The 14,659-nt window shown below is 36.6% G+C and overlaps 1 protein-coding gene across 1 annotated transcript; it reads right to left on the reverse strand.

Annotated features, from left to right (window-relative positions):
* Window positions 1–2,707: 2,707 nt before the first annotated feature.
* LOC113302627 (lysine histidine transporter-like 2) lies at window positions 2,708–7,132 on the reverse strand. Its single transcript, XM_026551572.1, has 8 exons — window positions 6,964–7,132; window positions 4,820–4,968; window positions 4,296–4,682; window positions 3,812–4,205; window positions 3,625–3,730; window positions 3,440–3,531; window positions 3,277–3,345; window positions 2,708–3,172 (listed from the first exon to the last, which is right to left on the reverse strand). Exons 1-8 carry the CDS (start codon window positions 7,030–7,032, stop codon window positions 3,074–3,076), a joined length of 1,365 nt encoding a protein of 454 aa, XP_026407357.1. The 5' UTR covers window positions 7,033–7,132; the 3' UTR covers window positions 2,708–3,073.
* Between the last annotated feature and the right edge of the window lie 7,527 nt (window positions 7,133–14,659).

A 14,659-nucleotide genomic window follows, 5' to 3' on the forward strand; every position in this document is an offset into this window, starting at 1 on the left:
TTTGGCGGATTTGGTCCTCTCGGTGTATTTTGGACTCCTCTTGGTGCAGGTCTGCTTGCAGATGACGAGGAAGAACTGACATAGTTTGCAACTGGCTCTTGCATCTGAGACAACTGATGTTCTAACCTCATCTCAAAAGTCAGAAGATGAGTGATGAAGGTTGATATGTCCATTGTTTCAGCAGTACTTAAAGTAGTAACAATATGATCATATGTATGATTTAATCCATTGCAAATGTATTGCTTTTTCTCATGTGCCGGTACGGTGTATCCTGTGGCTGCAAGCTGATCAAACAAACGCTTAACATCATTTAAATACACCTTAAGAGTCTTATTACCTTTGTGCAGATTATGGAGTTGTCTCTTTAAATTCATCTTGTGAGCAAATATTTTTGGAGCAAACTCAGACTCCAAGGTGTCCCATATCTCTTGTGCAGTATCAAGTTCTGCAATTACACTGAGAACCTCAGGAGTCAAGGTAGAATTCAGCCAACCAACGATCAAAGAATCTTGGTGCTCATATGCTGTGAACGCAGGATTAACATCCTCACTTTCTGGTAGATTTCTTGGTGGTTTTTCTTTTGATCCATCAATAAAACCTGTTAGGTCATAGCCTTTCAGTATAGGCTTGAACTGAGCCTTCCACAATACATGATTAGTACCAGTATGTTTCAAGGTAACAAGGTGATGGATTTGAACCTGGCGTAGAGTAGTTGTAACCTCTGCCATTGTTTGGATTTGTGGTTGTATAGGTTTTTAGAATAGGCGCGGAAGCCGGTTTTGGATCTTGAGCCTGATACCAAGCTAGAAGATGATATTTGGGTGAAATACTTCCACACATAATGTGCAGATTTTAGAGTTTTATTTATACTAGAAAGATACTGCAATGCAGTTACATTGTTTGTTAACGACTCTATCAAAACAAAGACTCTAACAAACTCAAGACTCTGATTTAACTTAGCGTAAACCTAGCCTTAGAATTCTTCCTTGTTACTCGGTCTTCTGACTCTGTGATAGTGCTTATCTTGTTATTGTTAACAAGATGCAGCTGACGCAGTGTGCTTACTAACAGTGTCTATTTCAGCATTTCCTTAATTATCTTCTCGCTATTACTTTGTACACTGTACTGAATAGATTCATTTATGCATCACTGAATCCCAAGTGCTATTAACATCTTCTGTGAGGTTTTAGCCTTTACTTATATTGTCAGTGCTATTTGTTACACACAAGTAGTGGATATGAAGCTCTCTAATACCTTTTGTGTAGTGTTCGATGTTTTTTTAATTTTATAACACGTTATCAGCACGAAAAACCATCCAAATAAATTAAAACTCTAACTATGATAGATTAATTCAATCCCCTAAATAAGTTTGTGCTGATAACGTGTTGTAGAATTAAGGGAATCAGAGAATACTACATGAAAGAGATTAGAAAGAATTGTAGGAACATCATATGAGTAAATTTGTGTGTAAACTACATGTAGCTAAGGCCCATATCCGTGTGCTATAACCATAGAAAGGATCAGTGGTTAGGGCTAGTGTTAGTTTTGCATGCCTAAATACATTCGGACCTGGCAAGGTAATGGTTGCTGAGAATGTAATGTGTTGTGGTCTACCTTAGTTCTTTTGATCACTAAACTTCAGGCAAGTTCAAGATCATACATTTTGCTTGTTATTATTCAGCACTATTGCTACTGAAACACCACCATATGGTCCACAGAGATCGCAGTTTTCGTACTTGCTCCCTCTACAAGTCTTTTAAAACTAGATTCTCTGCTACTTCAGCCAGGTAATTATTGGGAATCCGAGTTGGATTTTCCTTCCGCTGCATTGTGTTTCTTCTGTGAGTCTTTGAAGTTTATGCATAATTTGTTACAGATATAGAGAGTCAATCTTAAAAAGAACTCCAAGTAATGAAGAGATGCAAGAATGTGAATTGTTGTGTTTCAGTTTATTGAAGATTCCTTCAGTTTTGGTTTGGACATCTTCAGTTCGTTGAAGAAGACCATTTTCAGTTTTTGTTTTTCTGCTGGCTTTCTTCAGGTTGTCGAAGATAGCTATTGCCTCTTGTGTAATTCTTCAAGTGATTATTGATAAAATGTGATTGAGCAAAAATAAATGCATTGTGTTTGAACTTCAAGCTTGTTCTAGAGTTTGTTCTAAATGATGCATTATTGCATGGAATTGAATCTCAGGAAACTTTCTGTTACAGTTTTAATTGGAGTCTGTATATTTGCGGGGGCGTAGTTTTTTGCTGCTAAATATTGATGGTCTGTTTTTTAAGTTTTTGGTTCATTTTAGTCTGCTGTGGCTAAGATGGTTGTTGTAGTATTCTATAAGTTCTAATAAAATGGCTTTATTGATCGTTGTAGCTTTTTATGGTCTATTGTACTTGATGTTTTTGACTAATTTTATATATTTTAAATCCCTGAATTGATTATCAGTGATGCAGTAATACAATCTTTCACAAGCATAAGAGGGCAATTTTTACTGCTGAGTTAAGTATGGATTCTGATGGGTTAGTGCAGAAATAGTATCTTGATAAATTTGAAGTCTAGTTAGGTTGCTAAAGCTTTGTTGAAGTCTAGATGCTAATATAAACTTGAGATTCTATGTTCTTTTTAAGCAAATGAGACCCATAAACATGATATGCTAGTCTTTTAAGATACTGTAACTATGAACCAACATAGGAGGTGTATATAAATGGAATCTCTGAAACAAATTTGGAAAAACGTATCAATAATATTGAAATTCAAACAACTTGGTTTCAATTTTCCCACATTATCAAACGTTCTTCTAATGAGAAACCAAAATAAAATCCAGACTCTTTTTCTTTACTCCTCTTAACTTCAGTACAAGAGGAGGGTATAATAAAGTAAATGTAAAACTAAACACATTCATTCTTCTGTACCACCACCACCACCAATCTAATCCAGCTATCAACAAGGTCATAAGCATGTATAACCATCAATTTCTTCTTCGTCATCATCGAGTAAGTCACTCGTTTGTGTTCTTATTGACCTCTAACAAGCACACGCTGCAACTATATATAATATAACCTCCTAGAGATGTTGTTCAAGAAAAGAACTTGTATTTGCTGGCTGAAATGATGATCGACCTCAATCCACCGATGGGTGCTAGAATCATCAACAATACTCCTAATACGATGCAAACCTGTGAAAACCAAAATCAAACCAGAATATATATAAGTTTGGCGCTCTTTATAACAAAGCATATACAGTATTATTTATTGGTATTGATATTTTTACTACACTTACCCAGTTAGTAAACCACGATAAACCGAACTTTCTTGGCTTTTTGATTGCTAGCCACATTATACAAGGAAGCTGCAAATTTAGGTTGAAAGCAAAAGAGTCAGTCAAGTGCGGTTAAGTTCCAACAAAAGCTGTCAATGGAAAGGAAGAAAATCATGGCTCTTACGAAGTATGTGGTTGGGGCAAAAGCAAATCCTCCGAAAAATCCAAGAAGTCCACCAAAGAATGGGAAACATATAGCGACGAACATTGTAAATGCTGCACTCGAAAAATTAAAGAAGAAAGGTTTGAGATTAGCTTTTGCCGTAAAAAGAAAAAAAGGACTCAAAGATATTTGAAAATTTTACTCACCGACATAACAAGTACGTGCAATTAACCGTAGAGGCAATCCAGGAGCGAAGTGCAATTTCTTCACCAAGAAGGTCTCCATCATATCGAACACTGGCATTGCATAGATCTACAAGTAGTCCGATTAATGATATGATCAAGTAAAAACAAAGTCAAGAAAAAAGCTGATCCGAGGTTGTGAACACAGTACCTGATAACTACCAATAACATGAACAACAACAAACATGTTGGCGATAACAATCAACCAAACAGGCTTCTCAAGTGATTCAAGAATATTGTCTGAGATTTTGTTTCCGAAAACGTAGTAACCGATGAAAGCCACAGGGAAGTAACATATGGCAACAACTATGTATGCAACAACAACACCCTTCCACATAGGTCCTTTTGAGGGTTTCTCAGGTGTTGAAGGGATAGTAGCTTGAATTTCCAACACTACATTATGCCCGGCATAAGCGAATGCAACATCACCCAAAGCACTCAAGAAGTTAAAGAATTTCCCAGTTTGTGTTGAAGCTCTGTAGGTGTACTCAGCATCAGGTTGAACCCCTTTCTTAACCGAAGCGACCCAAGCAATGGTCGAGTAACTGTAGAAAAATTCACAGATTGTATGAGTTCGGAACATAAGTTTTAACAAGCTAGACCTAGTTATAAAATGATATAGCCAATGATTATACCTTAGGGACATAACAGCGGCAGCCAACGACACAATTGAGATAGAGTTGAAGTTTGGAAGCTGAGCAAGGAAGAAGTGACAAGATGCAAAGATCATAATGAAGTAGGTGAGTTTAATGTCTTTGCAACTTTCATCGCAGACCAAATCATGGACCTTCTTCAGTGATCTCCCTCCCGTGACCATGTAAACAATATCAACACCAACTTCAACAAGCAGTTGTTGAGGTACAACAATCCACAATCCTAGTTTGTCACCGAATGCATATTGTCCGAGTTCATGGTATCGATCTAAACGCCTTCCATCTCCGACTTCATGCATTTCCACCATTTGCCATAGCGTGTACAAAGTTATGAGCCAAGATACAACCATTATAGTAACACCTGGTCCCCTAAATATCACAAAAAACAGAATTTACTAAATTTTTGTGCACCGTGAATGTTTACAAATGATCTAAACTATCAACATTATTGAGTCAAAAGCACAAAAAGAAAAAGGAAAAGATTGAATAATAATGATAGGACGTACCATCCAAGTTCAGCCATAGCAAATGGCAAACTGAGAACACCAGCTCCAACCATAGCAGTGACATTGTGAAAAGCAGAATACCACCACTTTGCATTTCTTGATGAAGTAATCGGCAACCAATCATCTATTTGCTTTTGTTTCTTCTCATCCTGTGTAAGTTCAAAACCCATTGTCATTTTCTACAAACTTTCTTCTCTTTTTCTTCCCTTCCACCAGAGCACAAAAACAAAACTTTTGTAATTGTATTTGAGATTTTTGGATCAAAAGAATCTCATTTATACAAAAACGCAAATAAAATTTTGGAAAGTTGTTTATTTTAATTTTAATTAGTATGCCCAAATATATCGGGTTTTACTCAGTCTAACTAATATTCGTTATCATTTTTCCATTTTATAGTTTATACAACTGTAAATATTTGGAAATTAACTAAATTTCCGTTAATCTAGTAATTTTGCCGGTGTTACCTTAAATACCGTTACCGGCAGATTTGGAACAAAAATTAGTTTGATAAGAATCTTTGACCGTATTCCTTAATCTGAATCTTATATCCTACCTGACTCAAGGTTCAAAACTACGAAATAACCAAGATTCTGTTTCAAACTCAACCCAAATTCAGAAGGGCTAATTACTCGCTTATTTAAGGGGGCTTTGAAACAGCATGCACGTCACCATTATGCGATATATACCGTAATCAAGATATTCACGGTTTATGATAAGCTATCACCTAAAATAGGATATTTACTAAAATCACGGTTATACGATGATTCTATCACGATAAGTTATCACCTAGAATCTGAGTCTGGAGATCACATTAATATCACAAGTTGGGATAAGCTATCACCTAACTTTTAAGCAATTAACGGACCTAATCTTTATCCTCCAATGGAAACCGGAAATTACCATCAGCCCGTCAAAAATGGTGCCTCAAACTGTGGAAAAGTCCGAGGTTTCGAGGATCAAAGTGGACCCAATTGAAAAAGAAAAAGATTCGGTTTTTATGGCTGAATATTTATTGAAAGACCGAAAAGGGCAGAGAAAAGTCAAAGGATTTATACAGCACATGGTATCAAGATGATTAGTTATCCGGCTGTAACTTAATAATATAGGATGCACGAAAAATTAAACAAAAAAATTTGAAGATATTTAGTTTGTCTTTTCTATTTGAAAAATAAAATATTATATGTGACAGCTTTGGCAGAACATCGAGATCTTCGTATAATCGACACGGAAGCGATGAAAACAATTGACTATTAGATCATGATAGTAAAAACGAAAATCGTTGACTAAAAACTAAATGGTGACGTGAACGTTGCGTTATATTATTCAATATGTATTTTACGTGTAACCAATCAGACATTCTCACGTACTTTTAAAGGAAAAACGAAGAATTTTTATCAGTGGTGCCTGGGACTAATGTGGAGAAAACTCCCCGAAAACATTACAAAGGGCGATCATGTTTGATAGCAAATGATGTATCTCGCATGAAACTTCATGACCAAACCCTAAATATGAGAGGGCAGTTTTTAAGGAGTTTAAACTCATAATTTATTAAAAACTTTTCATAAAGAGTTTGTGTGGTACTATGACACATGTTTTCCTTAGTCTTTGCACAGGAAGGGAGATTAAAAGTTGTAAAGAAAATATGGATAATACCCTGCATCTAGACTAGTGGCCGAGTTACATTACACTGCAAGTATTTTTAAACTCTGTATATACATGAAAATTATACGGATTTGAAATCCACAACTACCCACACTGTTTCAAAAGTTGTTCCTGTGTGGGACATTGGAAAAACTAGTCCAAGTGGTAACATAAGACAAATCAAAAATCTCTCTCTCTCTACATTCAGGGTTCACCAAATCATTCAAAAAAAGCTGAACTTTGTTTTCCCATCATTCTGTAAAAAGTTTAAGTTTCTCTACTTACAAATTTACAGAACTGTTTAATTGAATATTTGGGTTCTCATGTAAAAAACAGAACTAGTTAGTTTGTTATAAACATGGGGAACATACAAATTGGAAGAAAATTACTCCTATGTTTATAAACTTACTAATCAATTAGCAATCAAAATCACAGGATAAACAAAAACTAAGAAATCAAACAGAGAGACGGAGTGAGGGAGAATAGAGAAAGAGAGAGCATACCTCAGTGAGAGACTTGTTCTGAGTATGACCATAATTCTGATCATCATTATGTCTATGTTCAGTACCCATAGTCAGAACTATATCACAGGAAACTCAGGATGTCCAGAGTGAAGAACAACAAATTAGGTTGAGATAAGTACAGAAATACTTGTTCGTTTCAACGAAGAAGAAAATCGGGAGTTTGAAAGAAAATATCAAACAAAGAGTCCTATTTAAAGGAAACGCAGTTTTTTTTTTCCACTCTGATAAGGACAAGTTAGTCTTTTTCGTAGCTCTTAGGGATGACGATATTTTTTTAAGTCAAGAATTGAAAAAACGAAGAATCTGCTTGGCTGTGAGCATGTGGAAGTTTCTCCGAAATAAACGTGCGGCCGGACGATTAAATCTTAATATAACTTGTAATGACTAAATTGGCCTTGTTAGTTTTCCTATCTGCTGCTAAACTGGAAGTTGCCAAAGGTACCGACTAAACGGTTCAGCCGTCATCAAATAGATGTGAACGGGAATCGAGTCTTAAATTACGGTAACTAATTACTTTTCTTAAATCAAACATAATTATTGGGACTATGTTCATGGATTATCATCTTATCCAATACTGGACACATGTGGTACAATGAATTAGAAATGTGGGTACAAAGGTAGTTTTGTTTTTTATTTTGATACTGTGAGTATTCTTAGAGCGTCCACAGTGGTGCGAGAATAACTAAAGACCAAAAACTAAAAAAAAGATCAAATTTGGGTTTAGTCCGTCCTGTGGCGTAGCGGGTGACGAGTAAATTTGGTCGCACGTTGATATAAAGTCCGCTTCATCGTCCAGCGTAGATAAAGATTACGCCTGGCATGGGGCGTTGATAAAGATAACGCCTGGTATGGGGCGTTGATAAAGATAACGCCTGTATGGGGCGTGAACTATAGCAACGCATGGTGTGTGGGACGGAGATTATACGTTCGCCCGGGTTCAAAAAAAAAAAAAAATGGGGCGTTGATAAAGACAACGCCCCAAGCAAAGTTTTCAAAACTTTGTGAAAGTGGGATCATGACTATATCAACGACTGGGTGTCCGGCGTTAACTTTACGTACGCCCCATCCAGGCGGACATTATGCCAACACCCCATCCAGGCGGACATTATACCAACGCCCCATCCAGGCGGACATTATACCAACGCCCCATCCAGGCGGACATTATACCAACGCCCTGCATCAGGCGTTAACTTTACGAACGCGCGGCTACAGGCGAACATTATACCAACGCCCGTCGGGTAGGCGGACATTATATAAACGCCCGACTATATTTGGATTTGGTCTTAATCGCCGACCAAATTTGGTCCGAGTTTTACTCTTTGATCAAATTTTGATCGATGGTCCGTCCCACTACGCCAGCCCACTCGACATCAAATTTGGGTTTAGTCGTCCACTGCAGTTGCTCTTAGCGACTATTTCTGGCACCAATTTGAGTGGTTCACATTGTGTTACAACCTTAATAGCGTGTGTTTGGGTATCCTGAAAAGAAAATAGAAAGCCAATTTTTTCTCCATCTACAAATCATTCTGGAATTATATGTTCAGACTAATTGTATGTTCAGATTAATTTCTGACTTTTTAACTTTTAGAAGTTAAAAGTTAATTTTTAAAAATAATATCCAGTCAAGAAGTAACATTTCTCTAACACTATATGTGAGTGTGTGAACAACGCGCTATTAGCCCTAATGAATCATCACATATTCATTGGTACGAAAATTTATCGCATTCGTCAACATCGTTATCAATGGCGCACTAGTTATATATATATTTTTGTCAATATGAGGCAAGAGCATTTGGTTTTCTATTTACAATGCACACTTTACAGATTTTTCCATTGTACTTCAATTATTTTTACGGTTGTGGCGCTAAAGTTGAATTTCGTTAGAAACTTTTTTTTTTTGCCTCAACCTTTGATCAAAACCATGAGTCCCATGATGCTGACCCTAACTTTATGTGTAAATCTGTCAAATAAGCTTTTTTTTCCAGGGAGTTATTTCTCTTTTGGTTACTCGGGATCTTATGTTAACTTTTGTTTGTAACAAAATTTAGACGACTTCAACTCAAAGATAAGTTTAACGATTACTTTATTAAAGAAAATCCTCACAAAAGTTTCTAAAAAAAGTCGGTTACAAATAAGTGTGGAGCAAACTTTGGACTACAAAAAAAAGGAGAAAACAACTATCGACAAGCAAAACGTGCGGAAGTCATCAACTACTTTTAAGTATTTCAAAAGTGGTAGTAGGGCCGCACATGGTATGGTTTGGTATAGTGCACTAAACCAGGACTAAAACCAATGAAAACAATTTTTATGTTCCTGAAACTGTGCCCCATTGGTTTGGAATCTTTTTTGGTGTACAAACAAACCGCCTCGGATCGGTTCAAAACCATTGGTTTTACAAAATCGGAATTTTCTTCGGTTCCAAGTATCTGAATTGTGACAATCCAAATTTTATTACAAAATAAAATAAACCAAAAAATATTAGATCATCACTTGGTCAAATTCACAAGTTTTGGTATGTCAAGTTTGTTGTTAAGTTTGGTTGATCAAAACCATATCTTGATTTGTAGCTTACTAAGGCCAGTCTCAGACTAGGAATAAAGCATGTTAGTCGACTATCAGAATTTACAATCCACTTGAAGATTGAAGACATAAGAACAACATCTATGAGAACTTCATCAACAAGGGTATATGAAGACTGACTATCATATTTACTCATATTATCTACCATTTTATCTTCCGAGATAATATCGTATGACTTTAGTATTACGATGAATATTACAATAAAGAAATCTCAAGTTCAAGGTAGTACTTGATAAATCTTGAACTATATATAAAATCAAGTGATGTGATTTTAAGTTGTTGTTGTATTAATAGGTTCGTTGAGACTTGTGAAAGCAATAGATTTTAGATTTAATTTTTAAGACTAAAAATATAACAAACTTAAATAAAAGTGATATGAAAAATATGGAGAAGACTGGGGCTATGGAATCCACTATTTACCAATATCAAAGTGATTTATATTCTCTAATTATAATCATGCAAATCATGCATTCAAATTGATTCTTAATATTGCAATAGTTGATTTTTTAGAAATAACAATTGTAGATCGAAAGTATGGGACATCAAAACCTTAGGCTAGCATGCTCCATCAATTGAAATGACAATTTTTTAACAAAAACCATTTTATCAATTTATTTATCTAGGCAAATAATCATATAATAATTGCATAAATTAGAGATTACCACTTTTTATTGGTGAAATAGCTTCCTCCTTCGTCCCAGAGGATGGGTTTATCTCATCATTGTGTAAACACGCTCAAAATATTTGTTCATTGCTTCAAAAATTGTTTACAAAGATAAAATGGAGAGAAAATATTAAAAACCGGGTTTGCAACAGTTATAAGTGTTACAAACTGCAAAGAACGATAGAACAGAGTACTGTCGCTGATTCTCGACCCTCGCCTGTGTGTCGTTGTCACTGTTGATAAACGACTGTCTATGTGCGTCTAAATTTCTTCGTGTTCTTCAGTGCACCAGCAGAAAACAATTTTCCTGCAACTTGATTTTCGGCTCTGTTGAAGCTCTAAACTGCTCCCAAAACTCTCCTTCCCGTCTGTGACTCCCAAGACTTGTTTATATACCCACGGCTCCTCCAAATTATCTCGAATAAATGCAAATAATTCTCCTCTTTACCCGAGAATAATATCCTGCCATTTTCCGGAGATATTATTCCCCTTTTCTCTTCCTGTGCGTCTTCTGGTGGTGATATACTCCAAATGCGTTGCTTACACGATCCAGGAAAGTCAAACTCGTGCAGACATGAGCCAAACAGAGTTAAACTCACACAACTTCCATATAAAGCATCACCTGCCGGAAATATTCACTTCCGTTTGTTCCACGTAACCTTCCTATTTTATCGAATCCGGCTTGCATACCTTCCGTGTTTAGGTGAAACAGGTTTGTCTCTATCCAAACCATGAGAGAAATCCGCCTAAGTCTCTTCCAAAACCAATCCAGCAGAATACGTAGGTGGAGTATAATTTTCCCGCCAAATCAAATGTTTAAACGAGGAAGATATGGGTGCCCTTATAACTTCCTATGGTGCCTTTAGCGCGATGGGTGCCGAAGACAAATTTGGGTGCTGAGGATGAATTTGGGCTACGCATAACCTTGGGTGCCCCTTATCCAAATCTGGGGTCTGTATAGCAAATGTCCTTCAGGGGTCCAAATAGCACTTTTTGAGCAACTTTTTCCACACAAGTGTGTTTCTCCAAAAACACCTACACAAACATAAAAACACCATAATAAGTACAAAATCGAGTACCAACAATACAGAACATTGAGGACAAATTAGACACAAAAATGTGTCTATCAAATACCCCCAAACTCATTATTTTCTAGTCCTCGAGCAAATCAAATCTAGAAAATAAAATGACTACACTTAGCACGTGCAACAAGCCATTAAACCGCTAGGTAGCCCTAGCGGCGGAGTGTTGTCTCCGGAGGGTTTACCAGAGGTGTACCCACAAAACCATTACTCCAGACCCTAGCTATCTACGCAGAACCTTGGAAGGCACTAAAGAATCTCCTTGGTTGGCATACAAACATTGACTATAGGAGGAAGTACCCTGATGCGAATTTCCAATTGTTGTACACGAGTTTGCACTCAGCATACTATAATTCATATATAAGTGACAAAGATCTACTCAGATAGTTTCTAGACATCATAACCGGAGTCAACCAATCATATGGAAAGATTAAGAAGATGGATAAAGAGAAAAATAGATGGTTAAAGTGAACGGTGTTTCCCATATCTGTCTGAAGGCCTCTGCCAAGATGATCCTATCCTAATGGACTGAGATACCGGTATGACTAATATAAACACAACTGGCATATACAAGGGGACCAGTGGTCGATAAACCTAACTTTAGGTCGACACAACTGGCATATACAAGGGCACTAGTGGTCGACTTTATTGAATTTGTTCCGGTTGGTCTGATGGTCTGATCTCTTTTTTTTTTTTTTTTTTTTTTTTTTTTTTGGTATCTCAATCACCCTAATTCACCTAGCAATGGTAACAACTTGAGTCGTGTGCTCCACCAAATCACTTAAGAAATAAAAACAGAAGGGATTAGGATACAACGAGTTATGGCGAAACGACCATGTTTTTTTTTTAATTCTAACACCTGAGCTCTGTGCTTTTGTGAATAGACTCTTTAGATGTTTCCATCTAATCAGATTGGTTCCTCAACTCCTACAACCAAGATGTTCCCATCCACTTAGATTGGTTAGTGCCAACCTTAATAAGCATAAATTTATAGGCTCTGGAGTTTATTTATTGCAACTAAAAGCTAACAAAAAGTTTCTTCCCCACCCACAAACTTAAATCTAACATTGTCCTCAATGTTCTAAAGATAAAATTAAAATCATGAACAAGGAAAAACTGTTACCACTCGAAGCAAAAGAGTTAAGGAAAGATATTACCGTGTTGCATGAGATTGGTTGCCTCCCAAGAAGTGCTAAGTTTAAAGTCTTTAGCCAGACATCAGAAGGAATTAATCACCTCATAGAATCATAAAGCAGTAGCCGGAATAACTGTGGGTCATCTGGATCAAAAAGTTCTAACCACAAGAAGAGGAAACTACGACAAACCAAGAAGACATCCAACATACCCTTGTTTAAGACAACTACATCTAGTTGTGGTTCAGGTTCAGGCTCTATAAAAGGGTTTAAATAAAAAGATTTCATCGGTTGGATTTGCTCACAGGCATTCTGAAGATCAGGCTCAAGAGTCTGGAAATACTCAACTAAGAACTTAGAAGCGCATAACAAAAGCCTGAATAATTGGGGATCCTCTAAGTCAATCAGATTTGACTCACACAGCTGACCACGATGAAAGAGGTGGTCTTCCTTAAGAAAATGTGTCGACCCTATTTTCCTAAAGTAATTATGTTTAGTCTCAAAACTTAATAACCGACACATCTGAAAATCATATGTTCCCACAATTGGAAGAAAAGTTTTTGGTGGGAAAACGAAATCAATCTTGGTATCATAGCCTGGGTTAACCACATCAACCAGAGGATGGGTTTCTAACAACTGAGCTCTCTTATGGACACAACTAGGTTCAGATAATCTTGTAAGATGGTTGAGGCACAAATGTCAAGTCCTACACGAGGGAACTTTCTAAGAGTTAAAGGTAAGGCACCAGGAAAGTGATAATCACCCTCAAACTTAGAGTTTCCAGTGTCTCTAGGTAGACTAGTCACAATTTCCCTAATTTCTAAATCATTAGATTCCTGAAAATAGTCAATTGATACTTCTAAGTTGTAATCAGGTGCATCCTCACTCATTTTTACGAGTTCACTTTCTTTGTCTAAGACTGTTGTTTCTAAATCGCTGGACTCAAAATAAACTCGTTCCTCTAAACCATCATCACAATCATATAAAGGATTATCAGAGAAAGTTTCTAGTAAAGGCTCATTAACTAAGGTTTTAATCAAAGTTACTTCCTCCGATTCACTGATAGGCACATCTAATAATGGATTATCCAACACACTGCAGGCTAAAGGATCATGAAGTACATCGTCTAAAACGGTGGTATCCCTAGTCAAATCCTCGTCCTTTTGAATAGGTGAATAATTATTAAAATTATTTGGATTTGTACTAGAAACAAAACTATCATTATAAAGATCAATCGGAGTAACAAATTCATGATCACTATGCCTACACATTTCATGATCTTCATCAATACTATCCTCATCATAATCATCATTATAATAACATAAAAATGATCGAACCTCATCTAAACAAGTAGTGTTGCCAATTCTAACCTCTTCATCTTGATTATTATAAAAATTATCCTCATTTTCACGGGTGATATAAGAAAGAATGTATTGGCAATCACGAGTAATTCGAGATGCTCTTTCTTCCGTCTCTAATCCAAGCCTACGTGTTGACTCAGCAAACTCACGTGTTGACTCAGTTAACTTACATGTTGACTCAGTTAACTTCCTGAGGGTATCTTTTAAAGAAGTTTCACTCATTTTTACTGTTCTTTCGTCCATAACTAAGTCATTTGTGTCCGCTAACTTATGTGTCGACTCAAGTAACTTGCGCGTTGACTCAAGTATCTTACGTGCTTCGTCTAGAGGAGAGGAATTATAAGAATCTTGCTCGTATGACCGATGGGCATGTGGATAGTGATTGGGCTCACCATGGTATGACCCATAACCTTCAAAAGTTTGGTGTTCCCAACCACTATTTACACTATGGTCATAAAAAGAATAATGTTCATGTTGCTCAGTCGAATAATCTTTGTATTGGCTATACCAGTTCGACATCCTAACTGCAAGGGAATTCTAAACAAACACAAAGAAGGCTGACTCGACCACAACAATCCTATTTTATCTAGCAAACAAAAATCATGATGGCTCCCTTAGATTGTTTCTAGACCAGCTTTTATTCTTTCGAAAAGGAATTCGTTACAATCTGAGCAAACCTCTCTGGAATCAATCCGAGTTAAAGTAAGTTGAATAGAAACGAGGGAAGCTCAGTGGAGCTTTGATACCCAAGGCCTCACCGGCGTTACAAGGAGGCGTATTCAACTCACAGAAACCATCATGAACTTTAAAGTATTCTCAAAAGAGTAACCAATATTTTCTGAACGACTTTCCTAA

This window comes from Papaver somniferum, chromosome 8 (genome assembly GCF_003573695.1).
Source record: "Papaver somniferum cultivar HN1 chromosome 8, ASM357369v1, whole genome shotgun sequence".
In the NCBI taxonomy this organism is placed as follows: Eukaryota; Viridiplantae; Streptophyta; class Magnoliopsida; order Ranunculales; family Papaveraceae; genus Papaver; species Papaver somniferum.